A 20,801-nucleotide genomic window follows, 5' to 3' on the forward strand; every position below is an offset into this window, starting at 1 on the left:
AAACAACGACAAACTCTTAAATGTATTTGTAGTCTTTCTCTGTTTTTTGTTTTAAGTAAATACGTATCTTGAATCACAATAGGATTTCCAATTTCAATTTCCTTCTATTGTTTTTCTTTCTTACTTTTGTGCCATTTCTTTCATTTCTTTAGACGGGAAATATCTTAAAAAAATAAAAACCCAATTTTCTTCGCTTCATTTTTATTAAAAATTCACTGGCTACTAAAAAAAGTATTTTTGTTCCAATAATTGTTGCGTCAATAATTGCTCCTTTTTTTATTTATTTCTTTGGGACTTTGTAGTTATCAGAATTTAAATATTGGCTTATTGCCAGATTCACTCTTTGATGACTTGATCTACTTGAAACCCAATATTTTGTTTCTTTATTCTTAATAAAGAACTTCATTGAATATTAAAACCCAAATATTCCCGTAGTGTTTTTTCTATATTTCTTATCTTGAAAAGACGTTTTTGGGACAAGTTGAAAGATAACAGCGCTAAAAACTATTACTTATTTCTTTATATTTTTTATATGATAATATTCAATAAAATATATATTTAATTCATATAAAGAGACTAAAATGAAGTTATAATTCCTTATTAATTATGTATGCCCATTTTATTGCTTTGTATTCAGTTCACTTTATTTGAACAATTTGTGTTGTTTAAAGCGAAAAATGCCACAAAAAATAAAAATAAATAACACACAAACCCTCCCCATTTTTTGGTTTTAATATCACTGGACATGTACTTTATTTATCTTGAAAACCTTACTATAATTATAACTTTTCATACTATAAAATTACCTTATAACTCAATTATTATTTAACCTTATGATTTTTTTATCAAAACATTTTGATGAAAAAAACTATTTAAATAGTTAACAAATTTTAACCAAAAATTGTTTACTCTCATCTAAACCTTCTAACAATTCAACCATTATTTTAGTTTACTTTAATTAAAAAATATTAATAAAAATGTTGCCTAATGCCGAGTTTTTCATTCGACCAAGTTACTCTATTATCCTTTGTAATGTTAAGTGTTCAATAATTCTTTCAATAAATCTCCATTACAATTATTTTAAACTACATTTTTTTAATTATTAACTAGTATATATAAGTACCTATAAATATATTATTATATTTAATTAATTATTATTAATATTATATTATACTATACTATTAGTAATAACAGACAAACAACCATCACCCATTAAACACAAATTAGAACGAGTAACCCCATCATACTATACGACACTTCTTTTCTTTCTTTGTTTTTGTGATATCCTCTTCCGGGTTGTAATATTCAACGGTTTCACTTCTACATATTTCACTTTTGATCATGACGGACTGGTCGCGTTGGATTTTGTCCTCTTCTTTCTTTTGAGCGAATTGCCCAAGTGCCATTGTGACCCGATTTTTGGACCGATTTGCACGCGATTTTTCGATTAAATAAGCGCGGGTTTTGATGTCGGCCTCAGTTTTGATGAAATCGAATAACTCAGTACATCCAATATCACTTTGAACGGAACAGTAAAATATTTTTGCTTTGTTGGTCTCCGCTGTTTTTTCAATGATTTGTTTTTGCTTGGGTAATATTTCCAAATCACTTTTAAGAACTAAAAATTGAACGTTGGAAAGCCCAGCGTCGATAATTTTATCAGCAGAACGGCGGACGTTCTCTAAATTTTCAATGGAAAGGGGTTGGTCGGGGGAACACACTATAAACGACAAATCAAGCTTCTCCACAATCAAATTCTTCTTGTTGGGTGGCTGATCCTCTTCGACTGTTGCTTCAATTAAATCCAAGAGACATATAGTGTTGGACTTATATTTCAACCACACGGATTGCTGGAGTGTTACTTTTATTATTTCGTTGATATATAATTGAATGAATTTATCAACAGCGTTGAGCTATGGAAAGTAGTGTACAAGACTTTTTAAAACAGTTGGAAGTTTTTAAATATAACGAATTTTATATTTATATAACACCAACTTAGAAATAACATGCAAAGTCCAAACCATATCTTTTTCAGTTGCTTTCTCGTTATACTTGTCACCTATCAGCTTTTTAATTAAACTGGTTATACCGACTCCATGCATCCCAAAGAAACTGACACGGTACCACACTTGATATTGCTTACCACCTACAATACGTTGACACGACATATTGTAATACACATAACAGTTCTTTGAAATTAAGAAATCAGTAATTTCGTCTTTTTTAAAGAAGTATTGTCGTTGTTTTAACGGAATCTATATCGAGTGATTATAATTAATTTTCAGATATTATAACAATTATTTTCCGATATTATTATCCTAGAAAACTTCTTTTTCCAAATGTTTTTCTTATAATTTTGTGGATTCAAACAACAGAGAAATACAACAAAAAAGTTTTTGTTGTACATTTTAGAAAAAAAAATTGAAGAATTTTTGTTCTTTTTTAGTATTTTTATTAAAAAAAATATAACATTCCAAAAGCCTGTTTGATTGAAGAAAATATCAATGGTGATTTATGTATCGACAAAAATAATAGTTTGGCAATATTAAACTTTTAAAATCGCCCTTGTTTTTGGTGACCCATTTACCGGGATATATAAACACTTTTTAATGTTTTTCCCTTTTTAGCATGTATAATAGTATGAACATTATATACTTTTAAAAATCAGGAAAAGTATTTTATACATTTGAAATTTCCCGATTTTTTTTGACCACATAAATTCTGTTCAATGTCAGGTTAAGTGTTAAAAAAGCACCATTGATATAAGTAATTCAATTTGTAATGACAAACTTGAATGTGTTCATTACTACTTCTAATAAACTCATCTATTCAATTAAAATCAAGGTAAATAATTCATTTGTTTAATTAATGTCACACAGAAAAGGTTTGTTACATAATAATGTTATTGAATTTGCCACAATATTGAATATGTATAATTTACCCCATATGAACTACAGTATGGTCACTTTGCTTTATGTAAAACTTTGCCTTATGCAAGACTTTTATTTATAAATATTAGTTAATAAAAACCATTTAAATAAATAAAAACTGAAATGGATTTTATTGTTTTTTGTTTGTAATTATCAAACTATATAATAATTCATTTTAATTATATATTAACTATAATCGTCTTGCATAAGGCAAAGTATTAAATAAGGCAGAGTGACCATACTGTAGTCCATAGTTCCACTTCTATTTCAACTTAATTTAAGTACACCAATTTTCAAAAAAATGTACCTAGAGTTAACGAAAAAAATGGGATGCTGAGAAAAAGGGGGATGCTAATCTAAATATTAATTAATTTAATATTATTAATAATAAATAATTAATATAAATTTATTCGGTTTTTTCATTTTATTAATTTTTTGATTAATAATTTATATTAAAAATAATAGTAATTTTATTTTTTTTCAATTGAAATTAACCAATAGTTACGAGCATCCTCCTTTCTCTAGCATCCCTCTATTTCCTCCTACTGTACAGGAAAAACCAGGGACCAAACTAAATTAAGCCGTTTTTTTTACTGTAACCAAACAAAAGACATCAAATTTCTAACTCTAATTATAAAAAAAGTATAAACTTCTTTTAATAAAAAAACATCGAAATGGTCGAGTGACAAAAAATCCGACAATCAATCACACCAAGAGCACAGCGTTCACGCACCCATCATTCTCGGGGTTATTAGTGATTTGTGCATATTTTCCCCAGACGACTTTACCGGTAGCAGTGACGAGACCCAATTCTGAGACGTCGACTTCTATAATTGATCCTTTAGTCATGATTCCCAAAGTCGTATACAACGGACTTTGTGGATTTTTCTTCACCCCCAAAATTTTCATACAGAACGTTGCTTTGAGTTCCGGGTGAGTGACGTGGGCCTTAGTGAATCTCATAGCTGCTGGTCTAATGAATCTTTCATATTTAGGGGGTTTACGTGTGAAATTTTCTCCCACAAATGTGGCCTTTGTGACAAGTCTTTTCCACGATTTGTTCTGTCTCTTCCCGCTTTTGTAGACCTTAAAGACCTCCGCCTCACTGATCGGCTTCACTTTCGGTAATGGGACCTCCCACTTCCCCGCCTTCTCTTTACGCTTTTGCTTCAACATGTTACTCAAGATTTTCGCCTTAGAGACTTGTGTCCTATCCATCAAATAAGACGGGATAGCTCCAACGTGGTCGTTGTTACTTACTTTCTGGTCAACTTTACTCTCCTTATTGACTGATAACGATCGCTTAAGAGCAGCTTTCTCTTTACGCTGCTTCTCATGGTACAACTTCGCTTTAATACCCTTAAGGGTTTTCGCTTTTAACGCTTTGTTCTTGCCCTCACGCGCTACACGCTTGCGAAGTCGCTCGTAGTAATCAAAACGGCGCCCAAACCTCTTGCGGTGAAGATCAATATAATCGCCCTGCGCCATCAACTGGTTTACTTGTTTTTTTCATTCGAAAGAAGTAGGGTTTCGGAGTGGCAGTTTCTTTGATAATATCTTAGCCGTTATCCCTCTCATGTATTAATAAGAATAAATAAGATTTTATTACAATCAGTTTCGTTCTTTGGAATGAAATTGTTAGAGCAAAATCAGTGCAAATTTTGATATTAAAAAAAACGCTGGGGAATTGAAATAAAATAGAAGAAAATGAAGCCTCAAACCCTAAAACCAAATATTACATGAGTGAGGACAACACAGAAAACACGACAAATAACACTAAATGGGGTATCCGTAATGTCGATTTGTACCAGAAGAAGCAGTACAATGCGGAGAAACACGATGCTGAGGAGAATGCGGAGGAGGCGATGAATATTCAAAAAGAGCAACTTAAGAACCTCCAAGCCGCCGATTTCTCTGGATTTGGGGACTTTGATGAGATCTTAAAAACGGTCAAAGAAGCTCCAATAGAGAAGACTGAGGAATACAAATTAAAGAAGTTCAATGAAATGATTAATAAAAAGAATTTGGAGTTGGACGGCAATGAAGATGAAAACATTCAAGCGATTCGAGCCGTTTACCCTGATTTCATGAAACGGCTTGAAGCGGCACAAACAGTTACTTTTATGAAGCGAGCAGGGTCTGGTATAATGAAGAAATTGACTGCCATCAGAGAAGACGCTGAAAAGTGTTTTTTACTGAATGTGTTGAGTGAAGTGTTATGTAAAGGAAATAGTACAGATGTTCACCCCTCTTCTGAGGATGCCCAAAAGTTCTTAGAGTGTCTTCAGACATCGCAAAGTTATATAAAAACCATAGGAAACAAGACAATAGAAGCCGTCTATAATGGGACTTATAAGGATTTGATACAACAAGAGGAAGAGAATGGAACTCCTATGGAACTTGAGAACCCTAAACTGTCTGAGATGGACATTGAAAATGAAGACAATGAAAATTCCGACTCCCTTGCAGAAAAGGCATGGAAGAACAAGGCAATGAAATGGAAGAAGAAGAGGCAAATTGGGTCAACGGTGATGACTTTGATAGTGATGAAATGAAATTGGAAGAAGAGCTTCTGAAAGAACGCGCCAACGAAGTCCAGCGCCGTAAGATCTTAACTGGGGAGGAAGATGCCAACACGGAGAAAGCGGTGAAGATAGGTCGAGACGTGAAAAGTGCAAAAGAGCTCCGTGAAGACTCAAAAGCTATTAAAAAGCCACAAGAAGAAGAAAATGAAGAAGAAAGTGAAGAATCCGAAGAGGAAGAAGTCTTTAGCGAAAATGAAGAAAACAAAGAGGCCGATCGAATGCTCACAAAATTACGAGAAAAGAGAAAACGGATCGAAGACAGTCGAAAAGAACGGTTAGAAAAACAACGCGAAATCGAAGAAAACGAAGACAATGAGAGAAGACCAGTCGGTAAAGTCATTCAACATGGAAGAGGCTTCACTAAACAAAGAAAGCCTCAACACGCCCGTTTGAGAATTCGTAAATTGTATGACAGAAAGACTCGTCACGACAACAAAGTCTCAAAGAAATTGGCTAGACCTGTCGGAGCAAAATACAGTGGAGAAAGAAAAATCGACGATATGGCTATCCACTCAGTCAAACTCAGTAGAGATTAAGATTTTTGAATTGATTGAATTGTTACCATTAATTTTAGTAATAATATAATAGAATTATAATATAAATAAATTACTATATGTATTATTTAATTATAATATATTTATAATATATTTATATTAATATATTTATAATATATTTATAATATAGTTATAATATATTTATAATACAGTGTGTTACAATTAATTCTTTATATGTATTATTATTTTATGGTTTTTTAATAGTTATAACAAATATTTAATTAAAATGACTAGAACATCGAGTCTAACAATGTTTCTTCATCTTTTTGTTTTCACTTTTATATACGTCTAAAATTTTTATAAACAAAAATTAAGATATTATTTTCAAATTAAACAGAAAAAAAAGAATAAAAATAAAAATTGTTTTTAATGCGATAGAATAGAAAGAGCTGAGGGACTCAACTCTGAAATTTAGAAAATTCACAATTTTCCAAAGAAGGGTTTTCACAAACTGGAAAAAGCTCACCCCAAAACTTTGCGATGTACCACATTCAAGTGAATCAGATTACAAAACAACATATTTCACTTCCCTCGATCTCCGCCATCTCAAATTTAAATACAGATGACGGTGTCATCTATATTTATTCTTCTCCAACAGTTTATTCATACAGTACAACTGGTGTTCTTCAACCCCTTCAAATTCCAGATCTCACTGGGGAGGTCAAGGATATAGTGTATAACGCAGATGCAGCGACTTTGTTATTAGCCGTTGAAAACGGCATTTTACAGTTTTCGTTGAATAGTAAAAATTCGGAGATGAAATTTGAAGCTAAAAATATCGAAAAAATAAGACTGTCGGCGGATTGTAATTTTATTATGGTAATTACTAATACAAAAGTTTTTATGTTAACGCCCGATTTTGCGCTGTTAAATAGTACTCCAATGGAAAATATTGTCGACGCGGAGTTCTCGGCTAATTTACAGTTTGTGACAATTTTACGCAAAAACGAAGTCATTTTCTTGTCGAACGAATTGCACATCAGACACCGAGTCGATTTGGAAGAATCACAAAGTCTCTCAATCCGACCGTCGTGCGAATTTGCGACTGTTTCTTCGGGAAATAAGGTCCAATTTATTGAGGAAAATTGTAACATTTATAAAACGTTTTTGCACGATCAAAATTGTGTGATTCAACGAATGCAGTGGAATTCAACATCAGAACTTTTACTGCAAATCAAGAAAAGAAGTGCCAACAAAGAAGACGAAAATGTTATAGAAGTCTCCGGCTATTGTTACGGGAAATTAGTCAGTAAATACACGAAGACCTTTGAAAGCGTTTTGGACGCGTTTTGGGATGAAGTGGATCCAAATACGTTCCACGTCATCTGCACTTCTCTGGACCACTTCACATTTTGTTTTGTCGAGAAAAAATGTTATTCCGATAACGAAGAAAAGAATGTGATTGTCCAGCCATTTTCTGAAACAGAAATTAGTATAACGGACTTGAATAAAGGGATCATGCCACCCCCACTATGTCATGGGAAAATAGAAACAACACTGCAAGATATGCGGGTAGACGTTATCAAAGGGAAATGTTTGATTAGTGTTATAGATAGTGAAAATGTTATTCAACTTTATTTGTATGAGAATGGAATAACGAGTTTGTGGAGGAAAAAGTTACCAGTGAAATACCCGACATCGTTTGTGATTTTAGATGAACAAAACGCACTTGTAGTTGACAACTGTGAGGGCAAATTAATGGTCTGTAACGCTTCGGGAAAAGACGGCGAAATCACTCAACTTGAAAACGCGACGAAAAACGTTTTGGTGAAGGCAAGTGATATTGATTGGCTAACAAAATCGTCTGATTTCGTTTATATGAAGTTGAAAGACAACAGAATGGTACGAACATCGTTTTGTCTTGACACGATAGAAATAGCCGAAGATATGAAAATAGATGGAAAATGTGAAGCTTTCGAGATCAAGTCCGTCAAATCCCACGACGAATTATACTATTTAAAGAACCATAAATTCTTTCATAATCTCACCCTGCTTGCCGAGAAAGTGAATTCATTCATCGTTCGTGGCGATTACGTGTATTACACCACTCTCGACCACAGACTTTTCGCTTCAAATGTACTCAACAAAACGATCTACAATCGCGCGACCGAAAGAGGGAGTGTCATCGTCGGGTTCTTAGAGAAAGACACCAAATTGATTCTTCAAATGCCACGTGGTAATTTAGAAGTGATTCATCCACGTGGCGTTGTGTTGGACATAGTCATTAGTTTATTTGCAAGGAAGGGGTATGCTGAGATGTTTGAAGTGATTCGTCGCAATAAAGTGAATTATAATTTTATAAGGAATTATAATACAAAACAAATAGTTGAAGATGTCCCATTGATAGTGACACCAGAAGTCAAGTCTGAGAATGTGAATGCGTTTTTGTTGTCACTTGAGAACGGAGTCTTAGGAGAACCATATTCGTTTTACTTGAAAGAAGACACAGAAGAGCACACGGAAGAGACTCGACAGATCGCTCTTGCTGTACGTCACTACTTAAGTGAGATCCATTACCCAGAAGCGTTTGTTAAGACGTATTTGGCGACGTTCTTGTTACTGCAACCAGTCGATTTTGCAGAGGTGTTAGTTCACTTATTTAACTTCAATGAAGAGGGAAAGAAAGACGGAATAGTCTATCTCGGCACTTTCTTCCCTATTAACGCTATTTTTAAATCCGCTTTATTAACAAAATCAAAGAAAATTGCAAAGTTTGTGATATCGTATTCTTCACTCGATCCAAAGGAATATGAGGAGCAGATTAATGCTCTCGAATTCGAATAAGTTAGTGGTTGTGACATTTTCTATTGGTATGATTTAAAATACTATATTTTTTTAGTTTCGTGGTGTGGAATTGTAAAGAATTGAAGTATTAAATGAAAACCATTGTTAGTGGTTTTGATAATACTATTACAAAACAAAACGATTTTTTATTAATAATTAATCATAATTAATAGTTTATTAAAATATGGGGAAATAAGTTATTATTAAGTTTGACGTCTAAAACGTCCGTTTTTTAAATAGTTAAAAAACTAGTAAATAATAGGTTAATTATTTATAAATTATTGTTATAAAGTTTTTGACGTTTGCGATTCAGTTTAATTAAGAAATAATACGAATTGGTTTAAATTAACGTATTTTATTAAATTAACGAATATATTATTCAAAAAATAAAAATCCATTCCACAATTAAACTAAAAACTATACTATTATTTAAAAACAATAAAAATTTGATAATTTTAAAACAAATATAATAAAAATACTCGTTAAAATAAACAATTGTTGAAGATATAATATACATATAGTAAATAAATAGTACTTAAAGAATGCAGAAAATGGGACCAGTATTTTGGAAAAGGAAAAAATTGAGAGAAAATGAGGGTTTTTGTCGAAAAGAGAGGGGTATATAAAAATAGAATATTAAGTTTCAAAGTCAAAATCGTGACGAATGGAAAGCTATGTGAATTTGGATCAGTCTCTATTCCTTCTTCGTGAAGATGGAAATTCGCTTGATTGGGATGATGAAACAGTCTGTCTTAAGCGTTTAAGTATATCAGATTCCAGAAGTCAGAAGAAGCGTGTTGAGTTTGTTGAAAGACTTTCATTGCAATAACAAATCATTAGAAAGGATAAACCCACCGAAATAATAAGAATATAATAAATGATACTATAATTATAGTATATACCATCAATACTATAATATATTATATTGATACTATAATATTTTTCTATTTCATCAATTACATATATACTATAATTAATATTATAAATACAAGAACAACTGTTCATCTTTAGAAAAAGCGAGTTACTTCCGACTCTTTCACAACCTCCAGTGACCAACAAAACTCCCATGAAACCATTACTGTCATTAAAAATTAGTGGGTCGAAAGGTTCGGAATGTTCTAGTCCACGAGTTGAAGTGATGTCACAACAAGAGTTAGTGAAGTGTAAAGACATTAATAGGAAGTTGATGTCTCAAGATGAAGGAGTTGCGTTTAATACCCCCGTCGATCCCGTTGCACTACGCGTCCCGACATACCCCACCGTCATAAAATATCCCATGGATTTGGGGACCATCAAAAGGAAGTTAGGCGATAAGAAATACACAACAAAGGACGAATTCTATATGGACGTCATATTGACGTTCCAAGACGCAATCTACTTTAACCACCCGGAGAGTGAAGTCCACCATTGGGCCGTGAAACTTGAAGGACTCTTCTTGAAGTTGTGGACGACTGCGTTTGGCGCGACAAAACCGACTGCGGTTGATCCAAGACTCCCCATCGCACTGAGTCAAACTGTTGGGACTGCTCCCCTTGAACCATTAACACCGTTATATTCTTTGTTGAATCCGAGTGAGACGGGGATCGAGAAAAATAAGGCGAAGACGAAGAAAAGCTCGAAAAGGGGGGAGAAGATATTCACCGACGCCGAGTTACAGAAATTGAAATGCGATTTGAAAACAATAGAAAAAGACAAGGAGAAGATGCGCAGAGTCTTCGAGATCATTCGCGTCGATCGAAAGGGGAAGGCAGAAGTTTCTATTAGTCTGAAAAGTTGCACAAACGAACAGCTGAAGGAGCTGCAAGAGGTCGTCGGTCTGAAAAGTGATGGGAACAAAAAGGTCGAGGAGGAACTTGAGAAGTTGACGGGCACACAAAGCATTGGAAAGCCACAAAAGGCTATGGACTCTGAGAGTGAAAGCGAGTTATCGTCGTCTTGTTCTGCTGATTCTCCAAAGTCTAATTGATGTATTGTTTTATAGTAACTGAATTAAGAGTTTTGTGACACTTTATAACACAAAGAGAGCTTTTTGTGAATTCAGAGAAACACGTCACGCATGGACTACTCCTTTTCTTAAAGTCTGGAAAGAAAGAGCGCAACACCATAAAACTCTGATGTGGTGAAACCTAATAAATTAAAAGGGAATTCACTTCTGGTCTTTTGGTGCGTTTTTGTCGTTCCAGAACTTGACTAACGTTGCGACAAATGGCTTGTCACAGATAACAATCGCGAGGATTTGTAACAGTCCAAGACATCCGCCAATGAACAGACAGAGGGTTGGACTGAATATGAATCGCATTGAAACAAAGACATTCGTTGTGAAGATCATAATGAATGAGACGAGTGTCCCAAACGACGGTAACACGTTTTTCAGACAAAGAGCTCCGAAATTCAAGTAAATGTTGTAATGGGAATACACCGTTCTCATCGCCATCGCAGAGATGTTTGCAAGTAACAATCCAACGACACCAAACAATTTAGAGAAGGCAATACAACACACGACATATCCCCCCGAGAACACAAACATGAAATTGTTTGCTTGAGACAACTGTTCGTCCGATGCGGTAGCTTGGAAAAACGATTCGGAAATCCCATTCAACCCAATTGCCGCTATCCCAATGAACGCGATGACCATCAATTTCCAGCTATTTGTGTACTCCTCGTTGTTATACAAAAACTCGAGCATCGGCTTTGAGTACGTTGGGCCGAAGACTAACACAAACAACATTAAATGCACGAGGATTTTCATCATCGAATAGAACGCATTCAACACCTCCCCCTTGTCCATCCGCATCTTTGAAAACAACGAGAAACTCACTTCTTCGATGGGCAAGAATAAGAAGCGGACTATAAGAGAAGAAATGTTGGATATGACGGAGAAGACGCCTTGCGTGCTCAAATTGGTTGTCACAACAAGTACCGCTTTCTCTCCTTCTTGCAACAAGAATTTTTGGATGGTCTGCCGCCCAAACAAATTAATGCAGTCTTTGTGCTCCTTCAAGCTCTTCCACCCCAACACACTCAAATCGATTTTGGGCAGCTTAATGATGAAGAAATACGTGATGAACACCAACACCGAATTTAAGACGAAGAGTGACGGTTGGATGAGTAGCGCGTACTGTGGGTACATCGGAATGAGAATTGCTTGTAACACGTTTCTGAGTAAAATTGAAGGAAGCTCCGCATAGAGTCTAAAGATGTGTTGTTGCGTGAGTAACATGTACACCAAATATGGTTCTTGTATCAGCTCCAAGAAGAGTCCGAATGAGTGAATGACATATGACGTCAAGGCATATTCCATGGGTGGAGCTTGTGAATAGATCAATGGGAGTGCTATCATGTTGATAAGTAGCCCAACGGGAATTGTTATTAGAGAAAATGAAACCCCCTTTGAAAGGTCATCGGTGTGTTTCCGCATGATCGTTCGGCGCGAGAATTCACGCGAAAGGAAGTACACGACATTCATCAAAAGTTGGAGATGAATGTGGAAGAAACCGGTAACCTCTTCACTGACAGAACGAATGACTATCACGTTGGAAATAAACGTGATTGTTCGTTGAAGTAATTGAAATAAGACAGAGGACGCAATCCCTCGCAAAGCTCCACCAATGGTTTGTGTTGTTGGGGCTGACATGTGTTTTTTCAGTGGTGAGGTCTTATTAATCGAATTATTCCAGTTTGTAAAATCATTAAAAATGACATATTATTTATTAATAGTAATTTTACTACACAATAAGAACACAATAAAACAATGAAATAATTTTTTTAACCATACTGTTTGTGTAATTTGAATAGCATTCATTTGTATAACTATTTTTGTATTGTAATTTTTATGATTTATTATAATTTGTTCAATAATGTATAATATAATTTTATAATAGCATAAGAATTATTTTCACTAAAAATATGAAACTATGTTAAATGCAATTGTTACTGGTTTGGAGAACATATCAAACAGTGATTATGAAAAGTTGTATTGCAATCTCGGAATCACATTTCTTGAGTAGAAGTGTAAAATGAACATTAAATGAAACGAAGATTCAATTAACAAAATTTCCAACAAAAAACGCCAAAGACGATGAAATACTAAAATAAAACAATATATCATTTCAAAGAAATAACATTTGTTTCTTTGATGAAAAAAACAAACATGAAATTAAGAAAATGAATCAAAATCAACAAAAAATGATCAAATCAGAAATTTTTGTCATTTTAAAAAGAACTAATAGAAAACCAAGAAACTGTATTAAAGCGCAAACACATCACACTTGCAGAATAAAAATGGTCTTTAAAAAATGACAGGAAAAGAAGATTGCAAGTGTTTGAGTTAGACAAAGACAACTTGCTAGTACATCTTTGTTTTTAGTTTAAAATTTATGAACATAAGCGATTTGTTCTTATTAATAAAAGACACCAATCACTACAAATTTAGTGGTTTGTTCACTGGAAATATTAATTAAGTTCACAAATATCTCAACAATGGCAGGTCTTACATCTTATCATCAGTGAGAAATTGGATTTTAAATTAAAAAAAAAATTTAATTAAATCTTGGGTTTTTAACCATCTATAGAAAATTTTCAAAAAAAAACATTGATTGTTATTAAGAAATTATATGTATAGTTAATTTTCTCCATCGTTAATTAAAAATTTGACTTTAATTTGGGGTTTATCAAAAGTAATAATTCAAATATTTAATTGATTAAAATAGCCATTTATTTATTAAAAAAGTTGGTGTTTGAAATACTTATTTCTGTTTGTGCTTTCAATGTCATACAAAACATAGCACCCAATTTATAAATAAATTGTATAAATTGAATAAACTTGATTTAAATAACTCTAATAAGAAAAGTAATCAAATAATATAAATAAATTGGATATTACTATTTTATAGTAAAATTATTAATTTTTATTTTATTAAATTCAAAACATACAGATGTGGTACTATGGTTTCGACCAGGACCATGGTTTCGACTAATAATTAATAATATTTATACCATTATTAAAATTAAAATTAAAAAGTTATATTTGGACTATTTTTTAAAAATAAATATAGAAACTCGTTCATTACTATTTAAATAGTATTTAAATAATAAGTCGAAACCTTGGTACTCGTCGAAACTTTAGTCCCACATCTGTACCAATTGTAATTTATTTTTGTTATATAAATTATAATTCGAAATCAATAATTTATAGTTCAAGAATTTGACCTTTTGTTTATTCTTCGAATTTCTTCTTATATAGAAAAATTCGTTTTCCATAAAAAGACTAAAACCAAAAATAATACAGAAAAAATAGAAGAATAGTATTATAGTATATCCAATAGTAAAAATATGGTTTAATGACTAGTTTATTCGGTTTTAATTTCCAAAGAAAAATTTCACCTTTATTTGTAGTTTTCCCGTTATTTAACAGTTGATTAGTATGATTTATTCGATAATTTTGTAGTGCAACAATTTTGAATTAAACGATGTTTTTATTAAAATAGAAGTGGGTATATAAATAATACGAAAAAACGCGAAAATCAATTCACATGCTTCTGTTGTTTTGTATGATAATTGCAACACTTGCAGAAGACGAACCTTGTTATTATCTTATAACTACAACTGCTGCAAATATATATGGAGACAATCGTATCACATACACTGGTGTATGTAGTACTGTAGAAACTACACATCAATACTACAAAAAGGTTGATGGAAAATATACCATAGGAAAGGACGAAGCCAATTTGTATCCTGGAGTGGGTGTAGGTGGTGATGGAGCTTACCATGCAACGATGTACATCTATCCGATGGATGATCCCATAGAACTGTACATTTATGATAACAGTAATGATCCAGACTTGTTTGGAAAGGAATTGGGGTATTACTATTTCCTTCTTCAACCTGATGGAGAGAAGTTTGAGAACTTAGACAAGAATGTGAGCTTTCACGTCCAAGCCTTCCAAGGCAAACAGACTGGTCTTAAAATCTATTCTGGCGTCGATGGGTATAAAGTTCCTATTAATATTATATATGAACCATTCTTATCTAATGGTTTAATTACTAACAAAGGAATCTTCTTTGCAAGTAATGAATACAAAGCTGATGATCCAAATCGAAATGTAGCACAACACAATAAATTCAATTTAATTTACAACGCTCCGCCAACCGGTGAGACATTTTCCTTCTCTAAATACACAAGTTCAATATTCTGTTATGATTCAGATGAAGGCGACTGCGCTATCGAGTCGATCGAATTCCCGGAACCTCTCGACTTTTCAACAGCAACTAAAACTAACTTACAAAACAACAAATACCAAAGCAAACCAGTCTTTAAAGAGTATTATAAGACTCAAGGAAAGTATTACACTTTATTTATTCAAGGAACAGAAGTCTATATCAAAAATTATGATAAACAAGACAGTGAAACAAGTAAAAATATTGATGGCTGTCTCATGAATACTCTCTTGGCTCTACTCTTAGCTGTCTTCTTTATGTTTTAATTGATTACCTTCCTCCTTTCGTTAACTAGTTGTTTATAATTAAATTAACTATTCATATAGTTTTACTGCAAATAAAAGGTTTATTATAAAATAATAATAATAATAATAAATATCTTTTTTATTATAAAATTCTATATAGTCGGGTGATAAAGGGGGTTAATTTGGGACAGAAGTAGTTAATTTGAGTAAAAAACTATAAAATATAATTTCTTTAACCATAAAAGTATTAGAAGGGTTTTTTCAATTAACTACTTTGAAGATAATAAAAGAAAACCATAACTTTTTATTTTTGATATTATTCAATCTTTGAAAACAATGGAAGAAGAAGAGTAAGGAACCCTCGATGAAACAACCACAGGCAATCAACACAAAAAAAGCAATTTAAATACAAGAAACCAGTTTAAAAACTGTATTTCAATATATATTCATGATGTATATGGTTAAAATGCCAGAGTTTAATGAATTAACTACAATGTCAATCTTTTAAAGTGTCACAGAATCACTGAAAATCCATCATTTGTTGAAATCTTTTAATCTTTCGTTGTTGAACCATTCCCATTGAGAAAGGAAAAGAGAAAGACCATTTTAACACCAAAACAATTGGAGTTGAAGAAGAGCAGAAAAGAAACGAAACAAAGGAAAAAACAAAGGAAAATCCTTTAACAAAACAAGTTTCAGACAAACCACAAAAAGTGCTGCGTTTTAGACTTCCACATTTCTCTAAGTGAACAAATTGAGGTGTTTTTGTTTATTTTTGAAATAGAAATTTATAATTATTCAATTTATAATCATTTAAAATTAAAAAACTATAATTTAAATTAATATTTTAATTTTATGTTTATTTTGACCTTTAAATAGATTTTTTAAAAATTATAGTTTCAAAATTATATTTATCAAAATTAACTACCTTTGTCCCTTTTTAATGCTATTTATCCCCCGACTATAATACTATAATATTCTGAAAATAAATTATTGGTTAAATTAACTACTATCATAGTATTTTTAATATAACTATACTATACTATAATATATTAATAAAATAATATTATATAAATCAACTATTAATATAGTATTGCTTCAAATAAAACTATACCATACTATAATATACTAATAAGAAATTAATTTATTTGTAACACTACAATCCTCGTACAAGTGAATCCACTTGGGAAAGAACAGCCCACATAGTCTTCATCAGTAAGGCCTTCATAACTTCGAGCTAACTGTTTAACGAAACTCTTTGATGTTGGTTTGTGGACATAAACGCGACTTGCCCCGTAGCCAAAGTCAAACCAACAAGGAGTGTTCATGTCATGCAAAGACAAGGAGCCCCGCTTTCCAGGAAGAAGGGGGTATTTACGAGGAGACTCCAAGTGTGGTGCTAACAAGGAGAATGCAAAGTTTTTGGAGTCTTTGGACTTTTCATAGTCATCAGAAAGGGGGTCGATAGTTGTGATTTTTCGATTTGAATAGGTGCCAAAGATGTGGTCGTGTGCAAAACAAATGAAGAGACAGTGTGGCTTATTCATCACTTTATGGTTCAAAGTTAAGTTGGAAAGACCATCAGTATCACTGTCATATAAAGTCTGATACCCACAATGTCGGTCCGTCCACTCCGCATAGTACTTCGAACATTTAATGACATACAACAATTGGTCATCCCCCATTTCTCACTCTTTTTCAAATTATTGAGAAAATGTCTCTTTTCGTTCTTTTAAAGTGTTAAAAACATTTCTCATATTTATTCTATTTAGTCTATTTATCCACTTTGTGACATTCACTCAAGTATAGTATAATATGTAACATTTTGTTATATCATAATAGTTCTGCTCTCTCTTTTAAAACATTACTTTCCAATAGAAATGAGTTTGACTATTTCTATGTTACAAAATAAATTTTCTGGTAAATCAAAAATCTGTATGAATTAGTCATTTCATAATTTTATTATTTAAATGCTAATAATTTTTTAGTATAAAGTATTGGTTGGTGGAATAGTTATCAATGCTAATCAAGTTTTTTGAATAATTTATTTTTGGAATTATATTATTATAGTTTATTAAAGTAATAAATTAAATAGGTAAAAAAATAGAAAAATAAAAATGAAAATAAGTCATTTTTAGCAAAAAAAATGTCAAAAAAATCCGATAAATTAAAATGGAATTATTATTTATTTATTATATTTTGTTGAGATAAAAATTATATTTACAATTGAAAAGACAATTGTATTTCCCACAATTTAAACAAAATAATTGGTACTATTAATTATATTATATTATAAAGAGTTAAAGATATTTAAAAATAAACTTTTGTTGGTGTTTGACGTTTTTAATTAATAAGTTTTAAAATAAAAATAAATAGTTTCATAAATTATTTAATCTGGTTGAACTTCAACTCGACTTCAACACAAAAAGGTGATTTAACTTCAATAAATGTAACATTTTATTTTCGAAGAGTAAATTAAGTGTTGAAACGAAATTGGAACAAGGTTGTATAACTGGTTACAAACCATTAATTATTAATTTTATTATAATTAAATCTAGTTTTCGTGTTGCAAGATTAATTCTTTTTTTTATTAAAAAAATTAATTAATATTTTTCCTTTTTATTTATAAACGAAACCCTAAAAGTGGGTTATATAAGTGCAAAACAAGAAAAGAAGTGTTTACCCCGCATGTCCGTACTAAGCCACGATGCCATTTTGAAAGCTATAAATGATAAAGAAATCACCATCACACCCTTCGACGCAAAGAACGTCGGCCCCGCCTCCATCGACTTGAGTCTGGACAACGAGTTCAGAACTTTCATCAACAAGTCAGAACCACTTGACATAAAAGAGTCTACCAACTATAGAGAAGAGACAGAGGTCCACAAAATTGCTGATGACGAATTCTTTGAGGTTCCACCACAAACAACCTGTCTTGGAATTACCAAAGAGGTTGTCGGACTCTCCGATGGTCTCTGCGCATTGTTAGAAGGAAGATCCCGTTTCGCTCGCCTTGGGCTCTTCGTCCATATCACTGCCTCTTTTATGAACCCAGGCATCAACAACAGACAGGTTCTTGAGATTTATAACTCCTCAAATGTTTGTCACTTTTCTTCTCGTTTTTGCTCTTCAAATATATTCTCGTTCTACCTTCCTCACTCTTATTATTTTTGAGATTATATGATTTATTAATTTTTATTATATAATCTCTATAATAATTATTATTTAAATATAATTATTTAATTTATTATACAAATTTATTTTTATATTTAGAAATTTTTATTTATAATTATATTTTTATTATAATTTAATTAATAATAATTAACACTTATTTATAGAGAGTGATTCGTTTATACCCAGGCCAAAAGGTTTGCCAGATGGTCTTTATGCGTATGGAAGGCAATGCCCAGTATAAGGGAATATTTGAACACAACTTCCTTTAACCACACTGTCAAGTTTTTGTGTGTTCCTGAATTTATTTGTCAGACTTCAGTTCGATTTTCAATACTATTAAATAACTAATAAATATAGTAAAATATTATTAAAAAAATAACACAGAAAAAAACCCGTCACTTAGTGACAGGAAGAATTGTAAAAAAAAGAGAGAAATGTTTAAGTTTTGGGATTGAATAGTTGAAAACCCCAATTTTTGATTATTTTTTAAAAACTGTTACAAACGACACTTTGATTGGTCACTTAAAAAATATAACCAAGTAATATAATTTATTTAATTACTAACTCTAGTTTAAAACTTCAATAGAATCAACCAAAAGACAGAAAAGCCAAAATCATAAGAAACACAAGAGTGTGAGTTAAGTCTTAATTATTTGAATTACAAATGAACCAATATTAAACTAGAAAAAAAAAAGAGAAAAAACTACAAAACGTAAGTGATTATATGAGTAGTGAGATACTTGTATCTGACGATCACAGTACTCAATCCGAAATCTCACAACCAACGCCAGTTCTCTGGACCGACGACGAACAACGTTTATTAGAAGAAAACATAGCGCGCCTTGAGATAAGCGAAAAGAACTTGAAAATGATATTTGAAATTTCAATGCTTTTTCCCCATAAAACAGTTCAACAGATAATTATGAGACTGAAATGGAACTCACAAAAGAACGACATCACTTGGGAGAGTTACTGTGCTCAGAACATTAAAAGTTCCCCAAGTTGTTCTCCAGACATTTCAAACCACTCAAGTCCTCGGATCTCAAAATCAAAACCAAATCGAAAAGTTCCTCAGCCAACTCCTAAAAAGTTGGACGCAGAAAAGCGTAAGAGAAGGTCGGTCCCAGACTCCGCAACAATCAGTGTCGCTCAATCGAGAAACAAAAACAGATTTTCTCTCAACCAAGAAAATAGTTTCGGTAATAGTAATTTTACTATTACTAATGGTTCATCCCAAACTAGTTCAAATTATAGTTATAATACTATAAGTGGTATCCATCAAGTTAAAGGCCCGCGCACACTCAAACACAACCGCGGCTCAGCGATGTTCATGCAAGTCAACCCAATAGAAGAAGTTGACGAGTCTGCAAGCTTGAAATCTTTTCAACAAACACAACCAACTGTACAACCACCAGTTGGCGAGAAAATGGAGGAGATGTCAACAATTAATTATCCCGAAAGTGACAGCCCACGCTTCCAAAAAATCGAAACCTTCCAGAACATTCCAACCGTCCCTCCCGTTCCGCTCCAAGGCGACACCCGGTGCGGCGTGACGGGGCAGGAACTGAATCTGCAAGACCTCATTCTCCGGATTGACGGACTTGTCCGCGATAACAACTCGATACTCAACTACGTCGAAAGCTCAATCAACAAGAATTTACAAATCGACCCTAACTACTTAAATGCGTTTGGGACGAATCTCCAAAACTTATTGGAATTAACAGATGGAATTGCTAAACCGTCGAGACTCCCATTCATGCCTTTAACCCTCAACGTTCCGCCATCACTCATTGGACAAAGACCAGGAACTAATTTTCAACAAAGATATGTGTGATGTGTAATTGTATTTTTTTATAGTTTTATTTATGGTTATTTATAGGTTCAATTTGGATTTTTCATTTTTATTGGAATGATTATAATATTACTATTTATTTAATAAATTTTATTATATCACTATTATTAATGAGTTTTACTTAAACTAATTTATTGTTAATTTTGATTAGAATAATTTGGGGGCAGACCTTTCCCACCCTCACCCAGTCTAAATATAGAATTAATTTACTATATTTTATAATTTTTTAATTATAATTATAGTAAATGGGCGTTTTGGATAATATTAGGTCTGGTTCCCGAATTCAAGAAATGCCGAAAATTCACCTCGAGTTAGTGGAAACCGAGAAAGACGGAGCATTGAAAAGAAGGCTCTGAAGACGCACTCAAACAGTCTGTTTGTGCACCGTTTCACCCACTTTCCAAGTCCTCCCTTGGCGCGGATCCCCCCTGACCCCCCCGCAAGCGGGGTGGAACCAC

General features: G+C 32.5%; 10 protein-coding genes across 10 annotated transcripts; 6 read left to right on the forward strand and 4 right to left on the reverse strand.

Annotated features, from left to right (window-relative positions):
• Nucleotides 1–1,241: 1,241 nt before the first annotated feature.
• On the reverse strand, nt 1,242–2,168 carry EIN_162090 (hypothetical protein; the record flags this gene model as incomplete). Its single annotated transcript, XM_004185873.1, has 2 exons — nt 1,242–1,850; nt 2,022–2,168. 2 exons carry the CDS (start codon nt 2,166–2,168, stop codon nt 1,242–1,244), a joined length of 756 nt encoding a protein of 251 aa, XP_004185921.1.
• A 1,467-nt stretch (nt 2,169–3,635) lies between these two features.
• On the reverse strand, nt 3,636–4,418 carry EIN_162100 (TGF-beta-inducible nuclear protein, putative; the record flags this gene model as incomplete). The annotated part of the gene is made up of 1 exon (XM_004185874.1): nt 3,636–4,418. The coding sequence occupies one exon, from the start codon at nt 4,416–4,418 to the stop codon at nt 3,636–3,638; it is 783 nt and encodes a 260-aa protein (XP_004185922.1).
• A 251-nt stretch (nt 4,419–4,669) lies between these two features.
• EIN_162110 (hypothetical protein) lies at nt 4,670–6,051 on the forward strand (the record flags this gene model as incomplete). Its single annotated transcript, XM_004185875.1, has 2 exons — nt 4,670–5,473; nt 5,500–6,051. 2 exons carry the CDS (start codon nt 4,670–4,672, stop codon nt 6,049–6,051), a joined length of 1,356 nt encoding a protein of 451 aa, XP_004185923.1.
• Nucleotides 6,052–6,549: 498 nt separating this feature from the next.
• On the forward strand, nt 6,550–8,853 carry EIN_162120 (ikappab kinase complex-associated protein, putative; the record flags this gene model as incomplete). The annotated part of the gene is made up of 1 exon (XM_004185876.1): nt 6,550–8,853. The coding sequence occupies one exon, from the start codon at nt 6,550–6,552 to the stop codon at nt 8,851–8,853; it is 2,304 nt and encodes a 767-aa protein (XP_004185924.1).
• Nucleotides 8,854–9,991: 1,138 nt separating this feature from the next.
• EIN_162130 (bromodomain containing protein, putative) lies at nt 9,992–10,819 on the forward strand (the record flags this gene model as incomplete). The annotated part of the gene is made up of 1 exon (XM_004185877.1): nt 9,992–10,819. The coding sequence occupies one exon, from the start codon at nt 9,992–9,994 to the stop codon at nt 10,817–10,819; it is 828 nt and encodes a 275-aa protein (XP_004185925.1).
• Nucleotides 10,820–10,999: 180 nt separating this feature from the next.
• EIN_162140 (oligosaccharide translocation protein rft1, putative) lies at nt 11,000–12,487 on the reverse strand (the record flags this gene model as incomplete). The annotated part of the gene is made up of 1 exon (XM_004185878.1): nt 11,000–12,487. The coding sequence occupies one exon, from the start codon at nt 12,485–12,487 to the stop codon at nt 11,000–11,002; it is 1,488 nt and encodes a 495-aa protein (XP_004185926.1).
• Nucleotides 12,488–14,384: 1,897 nt separating this feature from the next.
• On the forward strand, nt 14,385–15,338 carry EIN_162150 (hypothetical protein; the record flags this gene model as incomplete). The annotated part of the gene is made up of 1 exon (XM_004185879.1): nt 14,385–15,338. One exon carries the CDS (start codon nt 14,385–14,387, stop codon nt 15,336–15,338), a length of 954 nt encoding a protein of 317 aa, XP_004185927.1.
• Nucleotides 15,339–16,456: 1,118 nt separating this feature from the next.
• EIN_162160 (hypothetical protein) lies at nt 16,457–17,002 on the reverse strand (the record flags this gene model as incomplete). The annotated part of the gene is made up of 1 exon (XM_004185880.1): nt 16,457–17,002. The coding sequence occupies one exon, from the start codon at nt 17,000–17,002 to the stop codon at nt 16,457–16,459; it is 546 nt and encodes a 181-aa protein (XP_004185928.1).
• Nucleotides 17,003–18,005: 1,003 nt separating this feature from the next.
• On the forward strand, nt 18,006–18,760 carry EIN_162170 (hypothetical protein; the record flags this gene model as incomplete). The annotated part of the gene is made up of 2 exons (XM_004185881.1): nt 18,006–18,416; nt 18,656–18,760. 2 exons carry the CDS (start codon nt 18,006–18,008, stop codon nt 18,758–18,760), a joined length of 516 nt encoding a protein of 171 aa, XP_004185929.1.
• A 455-nt stretch (nt 18,761–19,215) lies between these two features.
• Nucleotides 19,216–20,325, forward strand: EIN_162180 (hypothetical protein; the record flags this gene model as incomplete). The annotated part of the gene is made up of 1 exon (XM_004185882.1): nt 19,216–20,325. The coding sequence occupies one exon, from the start codon at nt 19,216–19,218 to the stop codon at nt 20,323–20,325; it is 1,110 nt and encodes a 369-aa protein (XP_004185930.1).
• Nucleotides 20,326–20,801: the final 476 nt, after the last annotated feature.

This window comes from Entamoeba invadens (genome assembly GCF_000330505.1).
Source record: "Entamoeba invadens IP1 unplaced genomic scaffold scaff_1105074724785, whole genome shotgun sequence".
In the NCBI taxonomy this organism is placed as follows: Eukaryota; Evosea; order Mastigamoebida; family Endamoebidae; genus Entamoeba; species Entamoeba invadens.